This window comes from Equus asinus, chromosome 13 (assembly GCF_041296235.1).
Source record: "Equus asinus isolate D_3611 breed Donkey chromosome 13, EquAss-T2T_v2, whole genome shotgun sequence".
NCBI classification, from domain to species: domain Eukaryota; kingdom Metazoa; phylum Chordata; class Mammalia; order Perissodactyla; family Equidae; genus Equus; species Equus asinus.
The window spans coordinates 28,950,456-28,973,064 of NC_091802.1; the positions used below are offsets into that span (position 1 = coordinate 28,950,456).

The following is a 22,609-nucleotide window of genomic DNA, read 5'->3' on the forward strand; positions in this document are numbered from 1 at the left end:
CCATTTAATCTTGGGGTAACCTTTACAAGTCAGAAGTTTGGGGGCATCATTACATGATGTTTTAATTTGGTAATCAAAATGAGAACCTAAAGTAGGTTCAAATGTGTTTTGAATTGAGAGGTTTCGGAGTGTTTAACAGTTTGGAAAGTTTCCGTCAAAACAAGTTTAAAAGATTTTTTTCTTGAAAGTGATTTGATACACTATTAAATTTCACTTATTCTGAGCTCTTTGTTCTTAAGCATGCTGGAGGAGTTGCTAAAATATCAACCTTTACTATTGTTGTTCTTCATAACTTTTCTGGGAGAATAAGCAAGTGAAAAAAGAGATTATTGCATTTCAATGTAGAAAAAAGTTCATGTTTTTGACATCTTTTCTTCTGGGGATTGTTTTAGTTCCATTTTATAACCTTTCAGGTTTTTGTATTTTTTTTAATTCACTAAAAGAAATAATTTGTTGCTATTTCACACCTAAACCATAGAGAAGATTACAAAATTGCTCAGTCATCAATTTTACCAGTTTACAAAGGAGCCATTTTTTCTAGCCTTAGTTCTCTTCTTATTGAAGTCATAGTAACATTGAATCTTTCTGGTGGCAGTCTGTGTGATGGAGTTTCCTTTTTTTTAATGCCTAACCTCGAGTTCTTTATTTAGGCCATCCTTGTTTATAACAAAACTTATACTTAGAGACTTGAATATTAGTATAGGAACAGATTCCTCTTATGATGTTTAATTATTATTGATTCAGCAAGATTTACTCAGTTTGTGCCTAGCACTGGGCTAAGAAAGAATGAGACATGGTTTTTGTCCTCAGGAAACTCAAGGTGAAATGGGCAGATAAAAACAGAATGTATTATTCTACATGATAGTGCTATAATGGCAGTAGAAATAAATTGCTGTGGAGTTTATGGAGGTGGGGCTTTTAATTATCCTATTACTTTTAATATTTAATGAAAGAGTGCTCAGAATTAAAACTTCAAGATTCTGATGGAATTTTATATGCACTTATTAGAAAGTTACTTAAGACTTCTCTGTCACTATATATGAGTTAAATATATTTTATTATTCTTTCATTAAAAGAGAAAGTTAAGGAATTTTACCTGCTGCTTGCTTTTGTTTTAATGGCACAAATACTAAAAATAATGTGCAAGGTTCACCACAGTTTCATTAGTAATTCAAAGATGATAATACTCTGTAGAAAGTCTTACTAATCTCTTACTAATGTATACTGTCTAGGCAGTATCCAATTGGAATGGTGGTTGAGTGAATCATCTCTGCCCTCTGATGCATGAGTATCCTTAATTAAAAATAGTTAATCTGCTGCAGACAATTATTAGATGATCAGTAGATTCATACACTAGCTGTAGAATCCTAGAAAAAATGGAATGGTAGTTAACATAATGGTGGCAAGACTGGAAGAAGGATTTGCAGGCTTCCAAATAAGTCTTGCCTCTTGTGACTCTTTCTTCAGAAACATCTTTACACATTACTTTGATTCTTTTTCACTGTAAGTGGAGTCATGTTCAGCTATCCTAAAAAGGTACAGGTCTTTTTGTTTTTGTAAGTATTGGTTTCTTAAAAGTACAGATAACTGAATGGATTAAGATCCTATCATTTATCCATTAATATGCTTTAATATAGATACTGTTTTCCTAATCCTAGGTGAAATATGCCAGATTGTGATATGAGTTTTGGTTTCAGGCTGCCATTTGGAGGCCTTGGGAATATGGGTTATTTACAGCATGCAACTCTTTGCAGGGACAGTAAAGCAGTTCTAGGTAGTTGACCCTTTAAGTGATTTTTTTTCACTGAGGAGCAGGAAATATGGGAATGTGACATGAAAGAGGGAAAGAAAAAGAGCAGTGCCTAAAACAAACTTTGCCTCTTTTGCTAGGGTCCTACCCAGGCAAGAAAGGGGAGAAAAAGTGTTAGCTTCCTCCTTCCTGCATGGTATGGTCCTCTTCTTCCCAACTCGTGATCAGCATTGTATTTGAGCTAGATTCTTATAATAAATGTCCTTCAGTAGGTCAGTTTGGGAGCTTAACCATGATGTATAATGTTATTTCCTTAGAAAAGTAGTTTGAGTTTAGACAACTGACTTATAGATGACTCTTCAGAACCTTATGCCGTAATTTGTGGACTACGTATTTAAATGGCAGATACCAAGAGCTCTGAGTTCATTTTGAATTTGGCCTTATAACATAATCAAGTAAACTTAAAATTGTAGAACTAATAGATGCAAGACTTAGTTGATGTTTTACTATTTGGATTATGTTTCACGTGCAGCTATTCTTTTAAGGTTTCAGGTTCGTTCACCAACTTTCTTTCAAAAATGCCGGGACCAGCATTGGTATATTACCCAATTGGAAGCTGCACAGACTAGCTATATCCAACAAATAAATAACCTTAAAGAGGTAAGCAAAAAAGATATATTTTGGGTTTAGTGTTTCATATTGTTTTATTGGCTCATAGTATTTGTAATTAGATTTTGGGTATTTATTGCTGTTTTTTTTTAAATTAAATTTAATTTATTTAAATTTTTGCTGAGGAAGATTCGCCCTGAGCTAACATCTGTGCTAATCTTCCTCTATTTTTCAGTATGTGGGTGATAGCACAGCATGGCTGCTAACAGAGTGGTGTAGGTCTGTGCCCAGGAACCGAACTCTGACCACCAAAGTGGAATGTGCTGACCTTAACCACTAGGCCACCAGGGCTGGCCCACTGTAATTTTGTAGAAAAATCCAGTTATTTTATTCTCCATCCTTACTACCTTTGAGACTTTTAATTCTGCACTAATTCAGTAGCCACTAGGCACATATGGCTATGTAAATTTAAATTTCAGTTCCTTAGTTGCACTAGCCACATTTCAACTGCTTTTATTGGGCATTGTGGATATAGAATATTTCCATCACATAAAATTGTATTGGATGGTACTGCTCTAGTTTGAGGTAAAGTCTTCGTGTTTCTCTCAGTGACTTGAGTTTTCTCTTGCCCTTACTGTCTAGAAGTTAGAGGATTCTGTACTATAGAACAATTTAAGTGGCCACATCTTGAATTCTCACTATTTTTGGACTGAGTACTAGGGAGGATCAGTTAATGAATTTTTATTTTGTGATGGTAAACTAAATGATGTAAGGAATGTTCCTTCCCGTGGACATTGGGATAGGGAGGGAGGTTTGAAGTGCTGAGAGTAGTTGATAGATGATGGAGGAAAATATAATAAATACATACTTTCAGAGATTTTCGTGTCAAATGTACTATTTAAAACTGCCAGTATTTACTATACAGATTGCTGACTGCATGTGTATCTTGGGCAGGATATGAGAAGAAGGATGAGAGTAAATTGGGCAGTTTTTCTTTGTCATAGATTTTTCCATAAGCAGAAAGCAGGAGTGGGGATGAGAGAGATGGTTCAAGAAATGGTTTTAGGAGCATCTAGATATATTTTTTTTACTTGAAATGTTTTTTACTGTACCAGTAAAACACTGCTTATGATTCATGTTTATTTGTGCTATTTTTGTTTTAAAAGAGACTCACTATTGAGTTGTCTCGAACTCAGAAATTAAGAGATTTGTCACCACCAGATAATCATCTTAGCCCCCAAAATGATGACACTCCCGAGACACGAGCTAAAAAGTCTGGGTCATGCACTGACATGCTTCTACAGGATGGTCCTACTACAGCTTCTGTAAGAGGGGCCAAAGAGGATGAAGAAGATGAGGAGAAGATTCAGAATGAAGATTATCATGTAATAATTAGAGTGTTAGACTTATTTTGTGTTTGAAAAGAGAAATGATAAGATCTTGGTTTCCAGTATAAGATGTTGGGGAATGAGTGTGCTGAAAATTTTGTTTATTTGTTTTCACTGTCAGTATATGTCCCCTTCTGTAAATGTTAATGTTTATAAATCAGAAGTTGTTGAATCAAAGTGTTTCGAGTTTCTAAAAATTAATTTATTGTGGGAAACAAACTGATGCACATTCTAGAAACTATGTAAATTGTGGATTTTAAAAATGTGTCCTATTTACATTCACTGAAACAGGTTGAGTACCTTATTGCATACATAGGTAGAATGATCTAGGATTTGGGAGATAGCCAGGTTTTGTCCCAGCTCGACAATAACCAGAATTAGAATTCAGAATTCAAGAAGTGGTTGTTATTGCTTAAAGTAAGACAAGGATGCAGAGACAAGAATTTTTTTGTTGTAGTTATTTTTAAGATGGGAGATGTCAAGTATGTGTTAAAATGAGGAGCCAGTGGAAGAGAGATTGAAGATGAGGTTAAAGTATTGACAAAACAAATTATTTAAGGAGGTAATAAGTGTTGGAATGGAGCGCTCGGGTGAAGCAGTTAACCTTTGATAGGATGAGTTAAAGGAAGGGTGGAGTTTGCAGGTATGGCAGCTGAAAGTTGGAGAGATTTATGCTTAATACCCAGTGCGTTTTCCCGTGCAGATAGGTGACAGGGTTTTGTAATGACCTTGAGGGTAGCAGAGGTTAAGTAGGACTTGAGGAGTGATGGTTTGAACTGTTACTCTGTGAGAAGCCTTACTGGAAGCTGACATGAAATATATGAAGCATTTCCAGATGCATTGAGAGCCTAGCTGAAATTGGCAGCAATAATGTGTTACTGGTACCAGGTAATGTGGTTGTGTGAGTTTCTCTACAGAGCACAGCAGCTTAGGCACAGGAGCAGAGAATTCTGATGATAACATTATTCTTTGGTGCTTGATATGTGGGCTAGATGGGATGATCAACTGAGTAGAGCATTTGAGATAGAAATCTTGTTTCTTTGCCTTGATCTAGCATGAACTTTCAGATGGAGATCTGGATCTGGATCTTGTTGGTGAAGATGAAATAAATCACCTTGATGGGAGCAGTTCTTCTGCCAGTTCCACAGCCACAAGTAACACGGAAGAAAATGACATTGATGAGGAAACTATGTGAGTGCCTCATATTAACTACCACCATAAATCATCTAAGTGGTAATTATTAGAAGCATATTACCTAACTTGGGCCTAAAAGGGGAGATCTTCAGCATTTTTTCTTTTGATAGAGAGTATCTTATATAAATAAAGGAACTTGAAGGAAAGACTGATTAGTTCCCCCCCCCCCATCTCTAGGTTCCAAACTGAGTTTTAGTTTTTGTTTTAACTTTTAAATTTGCAGTTATTTCATATTTAAGAAAAGTTCTAAAAACATGAACTAAGAATTCCCGTATTCCTTTTGCTCAGATTAATTCCCCAAATGTTAATATTTTGCTTTCATAGATATTTCTCTCTTTTCTCTCTCTCTATAATTTTTTTGTGAGACCTTGAGATGAATATACTTCTCCTTGTGTACCTCCTAAAAACAAATATTACAGTTATCAAAATGAAGAAATTAATATTTATGTAATACTATAATCTATGACCTTTTAAAAATTTTACCAGTAATGCCCTTTGTCTGGTCTAGGCTCCAATCCAGGATCACATGTTGCTTTCAATTGAGTCTCTTTTGTCTGCTTCAATCTGGGTCTTTTTTTTCTTTTGCTGAGGAAGATTGGCCCTGAGCCAACATCTGTTGCCAGTCTTCCTCTTTTTTTTTTTTTTTTGCTTGAGGAAGAGCAGCTCTGAGCTAACATTTGTGCCAGTCCACCTCTATTTTATGTGTGGGTTGCTGCCACAGCATAGCTGACCAGTGGTGTAGGTCCACGCCCAGGATCCGAACCCAGGCACCTGGACTCCCAAAGTGGAGCTTTCAGAATTAAACCACTATACCACAGGGCTGGCCCTCACTTAAGCTTTTTAAAATTTTTTAATTTGTTTTTCATGACGCTTGTAAGAAATACAGACCAGTTATTTTGTAGAAAGTCCCTCAATTTGGAGTAGTCTGTTTCCTCACGATTAGATTGAGGTTATGCATTTTTGGCATTATTGACCTTAAAAAAATAGCCAGTTATTTCTCCAGCAAAAATGGGTTTATTTGGAATGCGCAAAGAATTCGAATTCTGGGGCCAGCCCGGTGGCGCAGCAGTTAAGTTCGCACGTTCCACTTCTCGGCAGCCTGGGGCTCGACGGTTCAGATCTTGGGTGTGGACATGGCACCACTTGGCAAAAGCCATGCTGTGGTAGGCATCCCATGTATAGAATAGAGGAAGATGGGCGTGGATGTTAGCTCAGGGCCAGTCTTCCTCAGCAAAAAGATGAGGATTGGCAGTAGTTAGCTCAGGGCTAATCTTCCTCAAAAAAAAAGAATTGGAATTCTGTGTCTACAACCATGGGCAAGCCATGTGTGAGGGCCTCAGCAACAAGGGAAGAGAAACTCTTTTATAGAGGGGAAGAGGACCTTGGGAGGGTTATGGAAACAAAGAATTTGAGGTGTAGTGGCTTTTCGTTGGCTGAGTTGTGACAGTCTCTCATTGGCTGAGCTGCTTGCCACTCAAGAAGTCTTTTTCCTGGGCTCTGCTGTCACCGTAGGGTGTGAGAGCTCCGTCCTTTGGCCTCCTATCTCGCATTGAATGAGGTTTCTGTTTATTAATTTGACCACAGGAATACTATAGAAGTGATATGAGGGGGATGGGGAGGCCACATGTCTTCAATCTGTCCCATTACAGTTGATTAATTTAGATCACTTGGTTAAGGTGATGTCTGCCAGGTTTCTCCACTCTAAAATTAGTACTTTTTCCCTTTGTAATTAATAAGTATTTTGTGGTGACATATTTTGAGACTGTAAATATCATTTCTCATTATACTTTTGTCCGCTAGTTTTAACATCCGTTGATGATTCTTGTTTGAAAAGATTACTCTGTTGATTGCTAAATGATGATTTTCTAATTCCATTATTCCTTATTAATTGGAATTCTACTTTAAGGAAGAGCTTTTCCCTGTGCCTCGTTAGCTAATTTTTTAGTATGGACTCATGGATTCTTATATTATTAAATGGTTTAATCCATTTACTGTCATAATTTTTTGCTCAGATTATCCCAGATTTGGCCAATGGGAGTCTGTTGAAGCTAACATTGTCCTTTTGAGATGTCTTCATCACTTTTTAAGTGATTTTTTTATTTGCTGGCACTACAAAATCTTCCAGTTTCATCTTGTACTTTCTCTATCCCAGCCCTAGTATCAACCATTTCACTAGAGTAAGAGTTTTTTTTTTAAAGATTTTATTTTTCCTTTTTCTCCCCAAAGCCTCCCTATACATAGTTTTTATATTTAGTTGTGAGTCCTTCTAGTTGTGACATGTGGGATGCTGCCTCAGCATGGCTTGATGAGCAGTGTCATGTCGGCGCCCAGGATCCGAACCTGCAAAACCCTGGGCCGCTGAAGCAGAGCGCATGAACTTAACTACTTGGCCACAAGGCTGGCCCCAAAGATGAGAGTTTTACTCCTGTAGCTGACCTTGCCTCTATTCCCACAAGTTAGCCCCTCAAAATAGATCATTTTCACTTTCGCTTCCCCCTTTAAGTCCCGAATCAGAAATCATTACAGTGGTATTTTTAGATATATAAAATAGAACTGGTTAATCTGAATCAACATGGGAAATTCTTTTAGATGGTGATTCTATAATGTGGAATCCACCTTGCTAGCAGCTTAAATATGCAGTTATATCTGAATTAATTTCTTTGACTGTTATGTCTCTTGACTTTTTTCAAGGTTGTTCTGAGGACAGTTGGATTTTACATAAAACTTGACTCACAACCTTTCATTAGATTGACTTTGTAATCTTTATTCTAATAGAAGGTGTTTGATTATGTCCTCTATATATGTATACATCTACAATATCTCTAGTCAAACTATTTTGCATAATTCATAGAAATAGCACAGTTAATCTTGAGCTTTTCTAAGCACTTAGGGAATCATAAAATGTTAGATCTTAGAAATTAAGGTTAATTTCTTGCTTTTATAGATCAGGAAATAGGCATATAGGTTGTTTTGATAATGATTATCATATACAGCTTTTAATTAATTAGAACACATTTAGCAAATAGACCTCTCTTCCCTTCTTTCTTCTTTTCCTCTACCTCCTCCTTCCTTGGTGTTTCTACAATAGTACTATATATTTTCTTCCCCCTGTTTATTTTTTTGTTCTTATTTTGAGATAATTATAATTTCATATGCAGTTGTAGGAAATAATACAAAGATCCCATATACTCTTTACCCAGTTTTCCCCAACGATAAGTAACATCTTATAAAACTGTAGTACAAGATCACAACTAGGATGTTGGCATCCATAGAGTCAAGATATACAATATATCCATCACCACAAGGATCCCTTGTGTTGCCCTTTTATACTACATCCTCTGTTCCCCTACCTCAAACCCGTGGCAACTGCTCATGTGTTCCCCATTTTTATAATTTTGTCATTGAAGAATGTTGTATAAAAGGAATCCTACAGTGAGTAACCTTTAGAGATTGGCTTTTTTCACTCGCCGTAGTTCTCTGGAGATTCATCCAGTTTATTGTGTGTATCGTTATTTGATTCCTTTTAGTGCTGAGTGGTAGTCTAGGTTGTGCATGTACCACAATTTGTTTAATCATTCACCTGTTGAAGGACATCTGAATTGTTTTTGGTTTTTGGCTGCATCAGTGAAGCTACTGTAAACATTCATGTACAGGTTTCTTTATGAACGTAGGTCTCCGTTTCTCTAGGATAAATGCAACTGCTGGATTTTATGGTAATTGAATGTTTAGTTTTTGAAGAAACTGCCAGTTTTCCAGAGTATTTGTGCTATTTTGCATTTCTACAAGCAATGTGTGAGTGAGTGTTTCTTGGAATCCTCACCAGCGTTCAGTGTTGTCACCAGCTTCTATTTTAGCCATTCTGATAGTTGTGTAGTGATAATCTCATTGTGGTTTTAATTTGCATTCCCCTAATGGCTAATGATGTTGAACATTTTTTCATCTGCTTAATTTGCCATCTGTATATCCTTGTTGGTGATATTTCTCTTCATGTCTTTTGCCCATTTTCTAATTGAATTTTTTTTTTTTAAGATTTTATTTTTTTCCTTTTTCTCCCCAAAGCCCCCCGGTACATAGTTGTGTATTTTTAGTTGTGGGTCCTTCTAGTTGTGGCATGTGGGATGCCGCCTCAGCATGGCTTGATGAGCGGTGTCATGTCTGTGCCCAGGATTCGAACCGGTGAAACCCTGGGCCACCAAAGCAGAGTGTGCTAACTTAACCACTCGGCCACAGGGCCGGCCCCTGAATTTTTTTTAACTATTGAGTTTTTGTTTTTTATTATGATAAAATATACATAACATAAAATTAACCATTTAGGCCATTTCTAAGTGCAGTTCAGTGGCATTAAGTCCATTTGCGTTGTTGTGCAACCATCACCACTATCCGTCTCCAGAGCTTTTTTTCATCTTCCCAAACCAAAACACTGTATCCATTAAACAGTAACTCCCCCTCTCTCCCACTTCACCCCTGGCAACTACTGTTGAGTTTTGAGAGTTCTTTCTATATAGATACTAGTCCTTTGTCTGATACATGCTTTGCAAATAGTTTTTCCCACTCTGCAGCTTGTCTTGTTATCTTCTGAACAGAGTATTTTGCCCAGCAAAAGTTTTTAGCCTTTCAGTGTTTTGTAGTTTTCAGGGGATATGTTTTATACTTCTTTTGTTAAATTCATTCCTAAATGTTTCATTCTTTTTCAAGCTATTATAAATGGAATTGATTTTTTTTTTTAAATTTCCTTTTTGGATTGTTCTTTGCAAATATATGGAAATACATTTGATTTTTGTCAGGTTTTTTTGTGAGGAAGATTGGCCATGAGCTAACATCTGTTGCCAATCTTCCTGTTTTTGCTTGGGGAAGATCGTCACTGAGCTAACATCTATGCTAATCTTCCTCTACTTTGTATGTGGGACATTGCCACAGCATGGCTTCCTGAGTGGTGTGTTGGTCCACACCCAGGATCTCAACCAGCCAACCCTAGGCTGCCGCAGTGGAGCACACAAACCCAATCGCTATGCTACTGGGCTGGCCCCTTGTCTATTAATTTTATATCCTGCAATCTTGCTAACTCATTTATTAGTTCTAACACTTTTTTATGTTTTGGATGTTTTAAGTTTTTCTGTATACAATATATCATCTGTAAATACTTGCTTTTGCTGCTTATTTTCCAATCTGGATGCCTTTTTTTTTTTTTGTCCAAGTTCACTGGCTAGAATGTCCAGTAGAATGTTGAATAGAATTAGTGGGAGTGGACATCTTATCTTGCTCTTGATCTTAGAGGGAAAGTATCCAGCATGATGTTAGCTATGAATTTTCCATTGAGGAAATTCCCTTCTATTCCTAGTTTCTTGAGAGTTTTTATCATGAAAAGATGTGGGATTTTGTCAAATTCTCTTTCTGTATCTATTCAGATGACCATATGGTTTTTGTTTTTTATTCTGTTGGTGTGGTGTATTACATTAATCTATTTTTGTATTTTAAACCAACTTTGCATTCATAGGATAAATCGCACTCTGCCATGGTGTGTACTTCTTTTTATATTTTGCTGGATTCTATTTGAGATAATTCTTTGTGCTCTTTATAGTGTTGCACATTTCTCTGCAGCTGTGTTTTACAGCCTCCTCCTCCTCGTAGGCAGAATCTCTGAAGCTGGAGTGAGGTCAGAAGTGTGTTAATTTCTCCTGCTTTAGAAACTGAACTAATGGGGATCGGGTGGGGAGTTGGGGGCTATAGTCTCAGATCTTTTCAGCTTGTCTTCTCACTCCCGGGACCTCTGTTTTATGAATGAATTGGGACAAGGATGATCCGGTGTTCTCAGCATACTGCGACCAAGGTAGAGCTTTAGGTCTGGGTAGAAGGAGGGAATCCCCACCTCTTGGCCACATATACCAGGCCAGAGCTATATTCCCAGGAGGAGCAACAGGTAGCTGGGGGCAGGATGAGAAATGCTGATGTTTGCTCCTCCTGGGAATATAGCTCTTCTATTGGGAGCTGTGGAAAATGGGAGCCTTATGTTCTTGGCTGTACTAGTCTGGAGTAGAATTCCTGTATCACTGAATTGGAAGGGGAAGGTGGAGAGAATGGTCTTGGTTCAAGTATCACAGAGTCACTGTTCTTAGCAAATTTTAGTACATTTTCTTGAGGAGATGTCTTTTCATTTCCTTTATGCTCTTGGAACTATTTCCAGAATCTTTAAATGGTTGCTTTAAAAATAATTTCTAGGGGCTGACCTGGTGGCACAGCGGTTAAGTTTTCATGTTCCACTTTGGCGGCCCCGGGATCACTGGTTCGGATCCCTGGTGTGGACATGGCACCACTTGGTGCGCCATACTGTGGCAGCCATCCCACATAAAGTAGAGGAAGATGGGCATGGATGTTAGCTCAGGGCCAGTCTTCCTCAGCAAATAGAGGAGGATTGGCGGCAGATGTTAGCTCAGGGCTGATCTTCCTCAAAAAATAAAAAATAAAAAACACAAAGGAAATCAATTCTAAAAAAAAAAAAATTTTCTAGCAGTGTCACTGGAGAGCAGGTCTGCAGAGCTCCTTACTGTCAGGCCCGGAGTTGATCTTGAGACTTCTTTAAATATCCAAAGCTAGCATCCATTAGTGCTGTTTCATATAGTACTTTATCATTTAAAATAAGATAATAATGTTTTTGTATGAGAGACTTGGTGAGGACTTTGATAGGAGGCAACATTCTCTTTTATGAAATAATATTTTAAGAAAATAATGTTTATTCATATACAGTAATTTGAGTACCTTTTTTTAATTTGAGTTCATAGTAGTTTACATCGTTGTGAAATTTCGGTGGTACATTATTTCTTGTCTGTCACCACGTAAGCGCTCCCCTTCACCCCCTGTGCTCACCCCCTACCCCCCTTCCCCTGGTAACCACTGAACTATTTTCTTTGTCCATGTGTTTGTTTATATTCCACATATGAGTGAAATCATCTGCTGTTTGTTTTTCTCAGGCTGGCTTATGTCACTTAGCCTAATTCCCTCTAGGTCCGTCCATATTGTTGCAAATGGGATGATTTTGTCTTTTTATGGCTGAGTAGTATTCCATTGTATATATATACTACATCTTCTTTGTCTAATCATCAGTCGATGGGCACTTGGATTGTTTCCATGTCTTGGCTATTGTGAATAGTGCCGCAGTGAACACAGAGGTGCATATGTTACTTTGGATTGTTGATTTCAAGTTGTTTGGGTAGGTACCCAGTAGTGGGATAGCTGGGTCATATGGTAGTTCTATTTTTAGTTCTTTGAGCAATCTCCATATTGTTTTCCACAGTGGCTGCACCAGTTTGCATTCCCACCAGGGGTGTATGAGGGTTCTCTTTTCTCCACACCCTCTCCAACATTTGTTATTTTTAGTCTTAGTGATTATAGCCATTTTAACAGACGTAGGTGGTATCTTAGCATAGTTTTGATTTGCATTTCCCTGATGAACATCTTTTCATGTGTTTATTGGCCATTTGTGTATCTTCTTTGGCAAAATGCCGGTTCATATCCTCTGCCCATTTTTTGATCGGGCCATTTGTATTTTTGTTCAGTTGTGTGAGTTCCTTATATATTCTGGAGATTAACTCCTCATCAGATATCTGATTTGCAAATATTTTCTCCCAATGGGTGTGTTGTCTTTTTGTTTTGATCCTAGTTTCTTTTGCCTTGCAGAAGCTCTTTAGTCTGATAAAGTCCCACTTGTTTATTTTTTTCTTTTGTTTCCCTTGTCTTGGACGACATGGTATTCGAAAAGATCCTTTTAAATTCGATGTCATAGAGTATAGTACCTATATTAGCTTCCAGGAGTTTTATAGTTTCAGGACTTATCTTCAAGTCTTTGATCCATTTTGAGTTTGTTTCTGTGTATGGCATGAGATAATGGTCTACTTTCATTCTGTTGCACGTGTCTGTCCAGTTTTCCCAACACCATTTATTGAAGAGACTATCTTTTCTCCATTGTATGTTCTTGGCACCTTTTTCGAAGATTAGCTGTCCGTATATTTGCAGTTTTATTTCCTGGCTTTCAGTTCTGTTCCGTTGATCCCCTGTGTCTGTTTTTGTACCAGTACTATGCCATTTGATCACTATGGCTTTGTAGTACATTTTGAAGTCAGGGACTCTGATACCTCCAGCTTTGTTCTTTTTTCTCAGTATTGCTGTAGCAGTTTGGGGTCTTTGGTTGCCTCATATGAGTTTTAGGATTCTTCTATTTCTGTGAAGAATGTCACTGGGATTCTGATTGGGATTGCAATGAATTTGTAGATTGCTTTATTCTTCCAGTCCATGTGCATAGAATCTCTTTCCATTTCTTTATGTCATTATCTATTTCTTTCAATAATGACTTATAGTTTTCATTGTGTAAGTCCTTCACCTCCTTGGTTAAATTTATTCCTAGGTAGTTTATTCTTTCAGTTGTGATTGTAAATGGAATTGTATTCTTGAATTCTCTTTCTGTAAGTTAGTTATTAGAGTATAGAAACGCAACTGATCTTTGTAAGTTGATTTTGTACCCCGCAATTTTACTGTAGTTGTTAATTATTTCTAATAGTTTTCCAATGGATTCTTTAGGGTTTTCTTTATATAAAATCATGTCGTCTGCAAACAGCGAGAATTTCACTTCTTCTCTCCCTATTTGGATTCCTTTTTTTCCTTTCTCTTGCCTAACTTCTCTGGCCAAAACCTTCAGTACTATGTTGAATAAGTGTGATGATAGTGGGCATCCTTGTCTTGTTCCTGTTCTCAGAGGGATGGCGTTCAGTTTTTCCCCATTAAGTATGATGCTGGCAGTGGGTTTGTCATGTGTGGCCTTTATTATGTTGAGGTAATTTCCTGCTATCCCCATTTTGTTAAGAGTTTTTCTCATAAATGACTGTTGAATCTTGTCACATGCTTTCTCTGCATCTATTGAGATGATCATGTGGTTTTATTCCTCATTTTGTTAATGTGGTGTATCTCATTGATTGATTTGTGGATGTTGAACCATCCCTGTGTCCCTGGTATAAATCCCACTTGATCATGATGTATGATCTTTTTGATGTATTGCTGTATTTGAGTTGCCAATATTTTGTTGAGGATTTTTGCATCTATGTTCATCAGCAATATTGTCCCGTAGTTTTGTTTTTTTGTATTATCCTTGTTGGGCTTTGGTATCAGGATGATGTTGGCCTCATAGAATGTGTTAGGAAGTGTTCTATCTTCCCTAATTTTTTGGAATAGTTTGAAAAGGATAGGTATTAAATCCTCTCTGAAAATTTGGTAGAATTCTCCAGGGAAGCTGTCTGGTCCTGGGCTTTTATTCTTTGGGATGCTTTTGATTACTGTTTCAATCTCTTTACTTGTGATTAGTCTATTCAGGTTATCTGTCTCTTGTTGATTCAGCTTTAGGACGTTGTAAGAGTCTAAGAATTTATCCATTTCCTCTAGATTGTCCATCTTCTTGGCATATAGTTTTTCGTAGTAGTCTCTTATAATATCCATTGTATTTCTATGATATCTGTTGTTATTTCTCCTCTTTCATTTCTAATTTTATTTATCTGAGCTTTCTCTCTTTTTTTCTTTGTAAGTCTGGCTAGGGGTTTATCAATTTTATTTATCTTCTCAAAGAACCAGCTCTTTGTTTCGTTATCCTTTCTGCTGTCTTTTCTGTTTCAATAGTGTTTATTTCTGCTCCAATTTTTATTGTTTTTCTTTTGCTGCTGACTTTGGGCGTTGTTTGTTCTTCTTTTTCTAATTCAGTTAGGTGTAGTTTGAGATTGCTTATTTCAGATTTTTCTTGTTTGTTAAGGTGAGCCTGTATTGCGATGAATTTCCCTCTTAATATAACTTTTGCTGCATCCCATATGAGTTGGTATGGTATGTTTTCATTTTCATTTGTCTCCAGACTTGTTTTGATTTCTCCTTTAATTTCTTCAATCATCCATTGCTTGCTCAATAGCATGTTGTTTAGTCTCCACGTCTTTGTCCCTTTCTCAGCTTTTTTCTTGTAATTAATTTCTAGCTTTATAGCATTGAGATTGGAAAAGATGCTGGTTATTATTTCAATCTTCTTAAATTTCTTGAGGCTTGCCTTGTTTCCCAACGTATGACCTGTCCTTGAGAATGTCACGTGCACACGTGAGAAGAATGTAAGTGTTATGTCTTCTTGGTAGTGTCTCTTTGATCATTACATACTGCCCCTCTTTGTCTCTCTTTACCTGCCTTCTCTTGAAGTCTACTTTGTCTGATATAAGTATTGGAATGCCTGCTTTGTTTTGTTTGCCATTAGCTTGGAGTACAGTCTTCCATCCCTTCACTCTGAGCCTCTGTTTGTCATTGGAGCTGAGATGTGTTTCCTGGAGGCAGCATATTTTTGGGTCTTGTTCTTTAATCCATCTCACCATTCTGTGTCTTTTTATTGGAGAATTCACTCCATTTATGTTAAGGGTGATCGTCGATATATGAGGGCTTAATGCTGCCATTTTATCACTCGTTTTCTGGTTCTCATGCATTTCCTTTGTTTCTCCTCCTGTGTATTTTGGTCTGTCAGTCGAGTTATGTAGTTTTCTATGTTGTGTTTGTTTGTTTTCTCTTTGTTTATTATTTGTGTCTCTTTTCTGATTTTTTGTTTAGTGGTTACCATGAGGTTTGTATTCAAGACAGTCCATTTTCTGATGACCTCTTATTTTCTTAGACTAGACTAAGCTGATTCAGTCCCTTTCCTTTCCCCTCCTATGTTGTTTTTCCTATATCTTATTCCGTCTTCTGTTGTGAGTTTAAAATGACAAGATTATCTTTGTTTTTGGTGTTTTCCTTTCTTTTGTCTTTAATGCTATACTTGAGTATTTGCTATCCTGCTCTGATTCTGTCTACCTATCTCCTTACTCCATGCTTCATAACCCCTTTCTCCCGTTTTTCTTTTTTCAGGTGTGAGGGCCTTCCTGAGGATCTCTTGGGGTGGGGACGGGGGGGGAGGTCTTGTGGCTACAAACTCCCTTAGCTTATGTTTGTCTGGGAAAGTTTTTATTTCTCCATCATGTCTGAAGGATATTTTCACTGGATAGAGTATTCTTGGCTGAAAGATTTGTCCTTCAAAGATTTGAGTGTCATTTGAGTCTCTCCTAGCCTGTAACGTTTCTGCAGAGAAATCCACTGAAAGTCTGATAGGGGTTCCCTTGTAAATTGTTTTCTTCTGCCTTGCTGCCCTTAGTATTCTTTGTCGTTCACTTTTGCCAGTTTCACTACTATATGCCTTGCAGTAGGTCATTTTACATTGACATATTTAGGAGATCTGGTAGCTTCTTCCACATGGATTTCCATCATCTTCCTTAGGTTTGGGAAGTTCTCTGCTATTATTTCTTTGAAAAGCTTTCTGCTCTATTCTCCTTCTCTTCTTCTTGAATACCTATGATTTTTATGTTGCATTTCCTAATTGAGTCAGACATTTCTCAGAGACTTTCTTTTTAGTCTTAGTTCTCTCCTCTATCTGGAGCATTTCAACATGTCTGTCTTCAATTGTGCTGATACACTCCTCTATGGTGTCTGCTCGAGCGTTAAAGGAATCCGTATTTTGCTTTATTTCTTCCATTGTGTCTTTCATCTCTAATACTTCTGATTGATTCTTCTTTATAGTTTCCAACTCTTTTGTGAAATAGCTCTTTAACTTGTTGAATTGTTTCTCTACATTCCCTTTTAACTCATTGACTTTTTTTAATAATAGCTATTTTGAATTCTTTGTCATTTAAGTTACATATTTCTGTGTTCTCAGGACTGATTTCTGGATACTTGTCATTTTCTCTCTGGTCTGGAGAACTAATGTAATGTTGGATATTGCTAGTCTCTGGTTTTTGACATCGTGGTGTTACTTGGTCATAGTTCCTGCCTGTTGCCACTGGGTCGGGGTCAAGAGCCACTGTTCTCAGTCTTCTGCCTTCAGCCTAGATCTGAGGCACTGGAGCTGTGCTGGGTTGATGGGGGTAGGGGCACTTTCTCCCATTTGTTCTTGGGGTTTTCTCCCTCTCCTGTCCTGGGGTGTTGGCTTCGTAAGGTCACTCCCTGCAAAAGCTTTCACCCTGGTAGAGGGCTTTCCTCTAGGCTGGAAGGGCCCTCAGGGATTCTTGATGTTCCCGTGAATGAATGCCCCCTCCCCCGTTCCCTCCCTCTGAGAGGCCGCCCGTGGTCCTAGATCGCAGTCTTTAGGGGATGGAGTGAAGTTTTCCCTTACCCCATTCCACCTCCTCCAAGGTGGGCTCAGCCTCTCCATCCTCTGTTGTATGGCTGCGTGGGTCTCTCAGATGTTTTTTGTGTTGTGTTTGGATGTCCTCTGTTGGGGTATGAATGTCTTTTTCGTTGTATGGTGGAGGGGAGAGATTACTGGGGAAGCTCACTCTACCATGATGCTGACGTCACTCTCTCTCTTTTTTTAAACCTATTGTAGTACCATTAAGTTACAAATTCTTTGAAGCGGTAGTCTCTTGTGCTTACAATGGTTCTCAGATTTTCTATTTTAAAAATTGAATATTGCCAACCTAGCTCTGGCCCGGTGGTGTAGTGGTTAAGTTCACACACTTCATTTCAGCAGCTCAGGGTTTGTGAGTTTGGATCCCAGGTGCAGACCTACACACCGCTTGTGAAGCCATGCTTTGGTGGCGTCCCACATACAAAATAGAGGAAGATGGGAATAGATGTTAACTCAGGGACAGTCTTCCTCAAGCGAAAAGAGGAAGATTGGCAGCAGATGTTAGCTCAGGGACAATCTTCCTCACCAAAAGAAACAAAAAAAGGTTGTCAACCTATCTTGTTATTTTTAAAAGGTAGTTTGAACATTAACAGAACCCATATATATGATAATGACAGAAATCTTTTTTACTCATTTTTATATTTAGAAACATCCTATTTTACTTCATAGGAGAAAGCTATGCACTGTTGTTATAAAATTCGTTGAGGTGACACATGTTAGTTGTACTTACTATATGGTAATGATGAATTTTATATATTCTCAGGTCTGGAGAAAATGATGTGGAATACAACAACATGGAATTGGAAGAAGGAGAACTTATGGAAGACGCAGCTGCTTCAGGACCTCTAGGTACAGAGGCCACACCCCACAAGTCTGTCTTTTCTTTGCTCTTGTCTGACTGTTACCATATGTTAATATGTGGCACCCTCTGCTTTACATGGCTCATGGTGTTAGAAGTATACTGTATTTTATATATGAATTTCAGAGTGTATTAATAATGGTAGTTAAAACAGTAATAACAGCTGACATTTTTTAAGTGTTTTTATGTACTGTGCAAAAACCAGGCGCGGTGCAAAAGCACTTTTTATGTGTACCTTATCTCTTTACTTATAAAATTCTGTGAGGTAGATTTTGGTATTATCTACTTTTTATAGCTACAGAAACTAACTTGTAGAGAAATTAAGTAACCTGCTGTCTTTTCATAATTTAGTAGATGAAAGAGAGGAGTTAGAGTTCCAGATTTGTCTGAATTCAAACAAGTCATAGTCTTATCTAGTATTGTATACGGTGTTTTTATGATATATAAGTCTTGTTTGTATAACAATTTGACTGTGGGATAATCTGAATAGAATCATTGAATCTTTGACTTAGAACGGACCTTTTCAGTCCTCATTTTCTGCATGAAAACAACTCAGATTTAGTTGCCTGGATCACATAGGTAGCTGCTGGGACACCCAGGCTGGAACCCCACATCGTCAACTTCTTGCACTCAGTTGTCTGCCAAACCAGACTGCTACTCCTGGGAAGAACTGTCTTAGATTGTAGGTGTCTCTTTTCTGTTCTTGGACCTGTTTTAAGCACACAAATCTTATCTTGGCGAAAGCAATTTTAAGCTAGTTTTGTACTCCTTCTGCTTTACCGGTGTTGCCCTTGGTATGAACACTGACGTATTCTAGAGCATACTTGGATAGCTAAAGACCTGTTAAATACTAGTCCTCAGCGTTTCAGCTTTCACCTATGCTCTGTACTGTTCCTGCTTCTCACTATATTCCTAGGTGGTCTTAATCACACCTGTATTTCGTTTCTATCTATATGCTCATTACTCTCCAACTTCTATCTCTAGCCTTTATTTTTTTTCATGGTTTCCAGACTCATGTAGCAGTTTGTTTTTGATGTCTCAGACTTAACATCTCCCAAACAGAAATCATTATTTTTCAGTCTGCCAGTGTGCCTGTCAGTTAAGCCACTATCTTACTGATTGATAGTGCTATATATTCTCCACCGTTTCATCTACCTTTGATATGTTACCAAAATCTGTTGATTCTATCTCCTAAATAGTGCTTGAATTCATTTGTTAATCCCCGTGCCTTTGCTCTTCCTAGTCTTCCTAGGCCGCAGTCTTTCATCTGGGTTCCGTGTATCTGTTATTGCTCCCCTCCATTCTATTTCCCATGGCATAAGTTCAGAATGAGTGTTATTTTTCCTTCAAATTAATATCTGATCATGTCACTTCTCTACTTAAAACCCTTTCTTGAGTTCCATTTACTTACAGGATAAAATCCAAACTCATTAATATGGTACATGAGGCCCTTCATGTGCTGGCTCCTGTTCATTTCTTTAGTCTTACCTCTCTCTCACTCCCCTGCATCATTTTTCAGCCTGGGGGGACTTCTTTCAACCTCTCTAAGGTGCCTTGGTATTTCTCACCTCTTTGCTTACCAACAGGTTGTTCCTTCTATTGTCTCCTCATTGTGGGCATAGTCAACCTGTATGTCTTCTTCATTTTAACTTGCATTTTATTTCTTCCTGGAACCCGTACTAGATTGTTTGCCCTGGGCATCTTTTTCTGTTCTCTCAGATTAACCTATTTAGAACATATATTAAACATTATTATAATTGCTTATTTAGCTGCCCATTTTCCCTTTCACTGCTGAGCTCTATGAAGCCAAGATACTGTGCATCTTAATTTTGTATCCCTAGCACATAACACAGTCTGGTAAGGGGTCATTTAATATTTTTCAGATAAATGTTTGAGTGAATACACTTTATTACTAAGTGTTGAATGTAATTTTCAAGGCTTAAAATAGTATAGAAAACTTCAGGGGCTGCCTTCATATAAAATGGAAGATGAGTGTACTGAGTCAAGGTTACTGAATATTTTTCAGCTTTGTGGAGTTTTTTTCATAGTTAAAACTATGATTTCCTCTCTTAAACTGTGTTGTAGGAAAATTCTTGTATATAACGTTTGGCACACTAAATAAACAAGGTTATATTTTTCAATTAATTTATTCATTCATTCACCAAAAGTTTACTGAGCACTCGGTTGGAACTGGGTACTGTTTTACCATCTGGAGCTACAATATGGAATAAAAAGACGTCCCTCTTCTCATGCAGCTTATGTTTTGAAATTCTAAAATTATAATTTATTCATTTAATAAATATATTTTGAGGACCTGTGGTAATTCAGACACTGAATTCTAGGTGCTAAGGATACAATAGTGAATCAAACACAGTTAATTTTTATTATGTGCTTTTGAAAATTTTATATATTTGGCAGATACTTGTTGAGTAAGTCTTCCCTATGTCAAGGTTTCTGGAGAATACAATAAAAAAGATTTACTCTTTTTTTTTTTAAATTGCCCCTAAGCTAACGTCTATTGCCTGTTGCTAATATCCTCCTCCCCCTCATCAAAAACAAGGAAAGACAGAAACTGTCACAGACCAGTTTCACAAACCCACAGAACCTAGGGAGAAACAACCAGCTAGATGTAATTTGACATCCTGAGTAGGACCCTGGAACACAAGAAAGACTACAGGGAAAAATGAATGAAATCCAAGTATAGTATGGAATTTGGTCTATGATAACATTAATATTGGTTCATTAGTTGTGATTAATGTACTATGGTAATGAAAGAAGTTAACAGTGGGGAAACTGAATATGAGATTTACATGAAAGCTCTGTATTATCTTTCTGCTTTTTCTATAAGACTAAAACAATTCTAAAATAAAAAAAATTTAATATATAAAGCAGTGAAAGAAACTGGATTAGAGGTGAGATGGGGCTGAGTGTGGAATGCATTATTGTTATATGATAATTATGGAAGGTCCATTTCAAGCCTATTGTGGTTAATATTTCAGAACCACACAGTCGTCTAAAGAATTACGTCAAGATGTCCATTAAACAGGACAAAAATTTTTCTTGTACAGAAGCTAGATATAAAGAAAAATAGTGTTAATTTCCTTTTATATGCATATTAAATAAGGATATAGCTTGAAACAAGAAATATTTAGTGACTCAGGTGGCCTCCTTCCCATAAGAATTGCTTTTAGTTTTTTCAGTTATTTTCATTAAGTTGCAAGAGAATTTATGCTTAAGAATATGTGCTGTGGCCCAACCTGGTGGCGTAGTGGTCAAGTTCATGTGCTCCACTTCTGTGGCCCAGGGTTCGTGGGTTGGACTCCTGGGTGCGGACCTACATGCTGCTCATCAGGCCATGCTGTGGTGGTGTCCCACATACAAAAATAGAGGAAGATTGGTACAGATGTTAGCTCAGGGACAATCTTCCTCACCAAAAAAAAAAAAAAAAAAAAAAAGTGCTGAAAAAGGTTGTAAGTAACATTCTAATCTAGAACATTAGCTAGTTGAATCAGCTAAGCAGGAGAAATCTGTTTCTTGTTTGCATACCTTGTGTGATTTTTGAAACATTGTAATAATCTTATTTGAAAACTGAAAGGTTCTGGCAGTGTAACACACTTGTAAAACAAAGTGACATTGTATAAGGTTATCACTCAAAACATTTATTATATATTTCAGATTAAAGGTTACTTGTTCCACAGATGTTTAACGAATGGCCACTGGATATCAGGCATTGTGTTGTTCATTGAGATTATAAAATGAATGAGCATGACTTCTCCCAAATGAGAATCCAGGACTAGTCATTGCAAAACTTTGATTGTAAATATAGAGATACAGGGTGGCACAAAAAATGGAAAGAAAAGCTAATTGGGTATGGGTGAAAGAAGAGTTCAGAAAGGGAGTGATGCTTGATCTTGCTCTTGAAAGATGAGCTAAGAGTTCATTAGGGGAACAGAAATAATGAGAGAAGAGAGCAAAGGCATTCCAGGCAGAAGACGCAGCATTATTCTTTTGGGGAACTTTAAGTGGTTAAGACTTTAGTTTTTATGAGGTCAGGTCAATGTTGGATTGGTGAGTGGCAAGAAGATTAGGTAATGGAAAGTCTTACTTGCCAGACTCAGGAGCTTGGGCTTCATTCTGTGGAACCACGAAAGGTCTTTAAAAAGGAATGTGATCAGATTTGATTACATAGTGGAAGATGAATTAAAGGTGGATGAAACAAGATTAGTTTGAAAACTACCAAGGTGTTCCAGGAGGGGAGATTATGAGGGCCTGAAATAAGGCAGTAACAGTAAGGGTGGAGAAGAAGAAACTTTTTGAAAGATGTTAAATAGTTTGCGTCCACAGGACTTGGGATTTAATTGGATGGATTGCAGTTGATGTAGATGTGAGGATGATTCCTTAAGGTTTCTAGGTTAGGCCGTGCCATTACATAAGACAGTGAGTCCAGGAGCAGAAGATAATCTATCCAGTTTGATCCATGCTGATTTTGAGAGACCTGTGGGGTACCCATGTGTTGATCTCCAGACTCATATCTATAACTGCTTAGAAGATCTCAGGTGTGCAGTGCGGTCTAGAAATATGTGTAGGATTTTTTT

General features: G+C 37.4%; 1 protein-coding gene across 29 annotated transcripts in view; it reads left to right on the forward strand.

Moving 5' to 3' along the window:
• Nucleotides 1-22,609, forward strand: part of TRIM37 (tripartite motif containing 37) — a 144,135-nt gene that overhangs the window by 57,026 nt on the left and 64,500 nt on the right. For all 29 annotated transcript variants that reach the window (XR_011493744.1, XR_011493747.1, XR_011493746.1 and 26 more), the window contains 4 exons: nucleotides 2,296-2,410; nucleotides 3,526-3,744; nucleotides 4,802-4,938; nucleotides 17,919-18,004. Coding sequence is in view for 19 of the 29 variants with exons in the window: in XM_044745155.2 (XP_044601090.1) it covers nucleotides 2,296-2,410; nucleotides 3,526-3,744; nucleotides 4,802-4,938; nucleotides 17,919-18,004 (557 nt within the window). In the remaining 10 variants the exon portion in view is untranslated. The remainder of the gene's footprint in view (nucleotides 1-2,295; nucleotides 2,411-3,525; nucleotides 3,745-4,801; nucleotides 4,939-17,918; nucleotides 18,005-22,609) is intronic.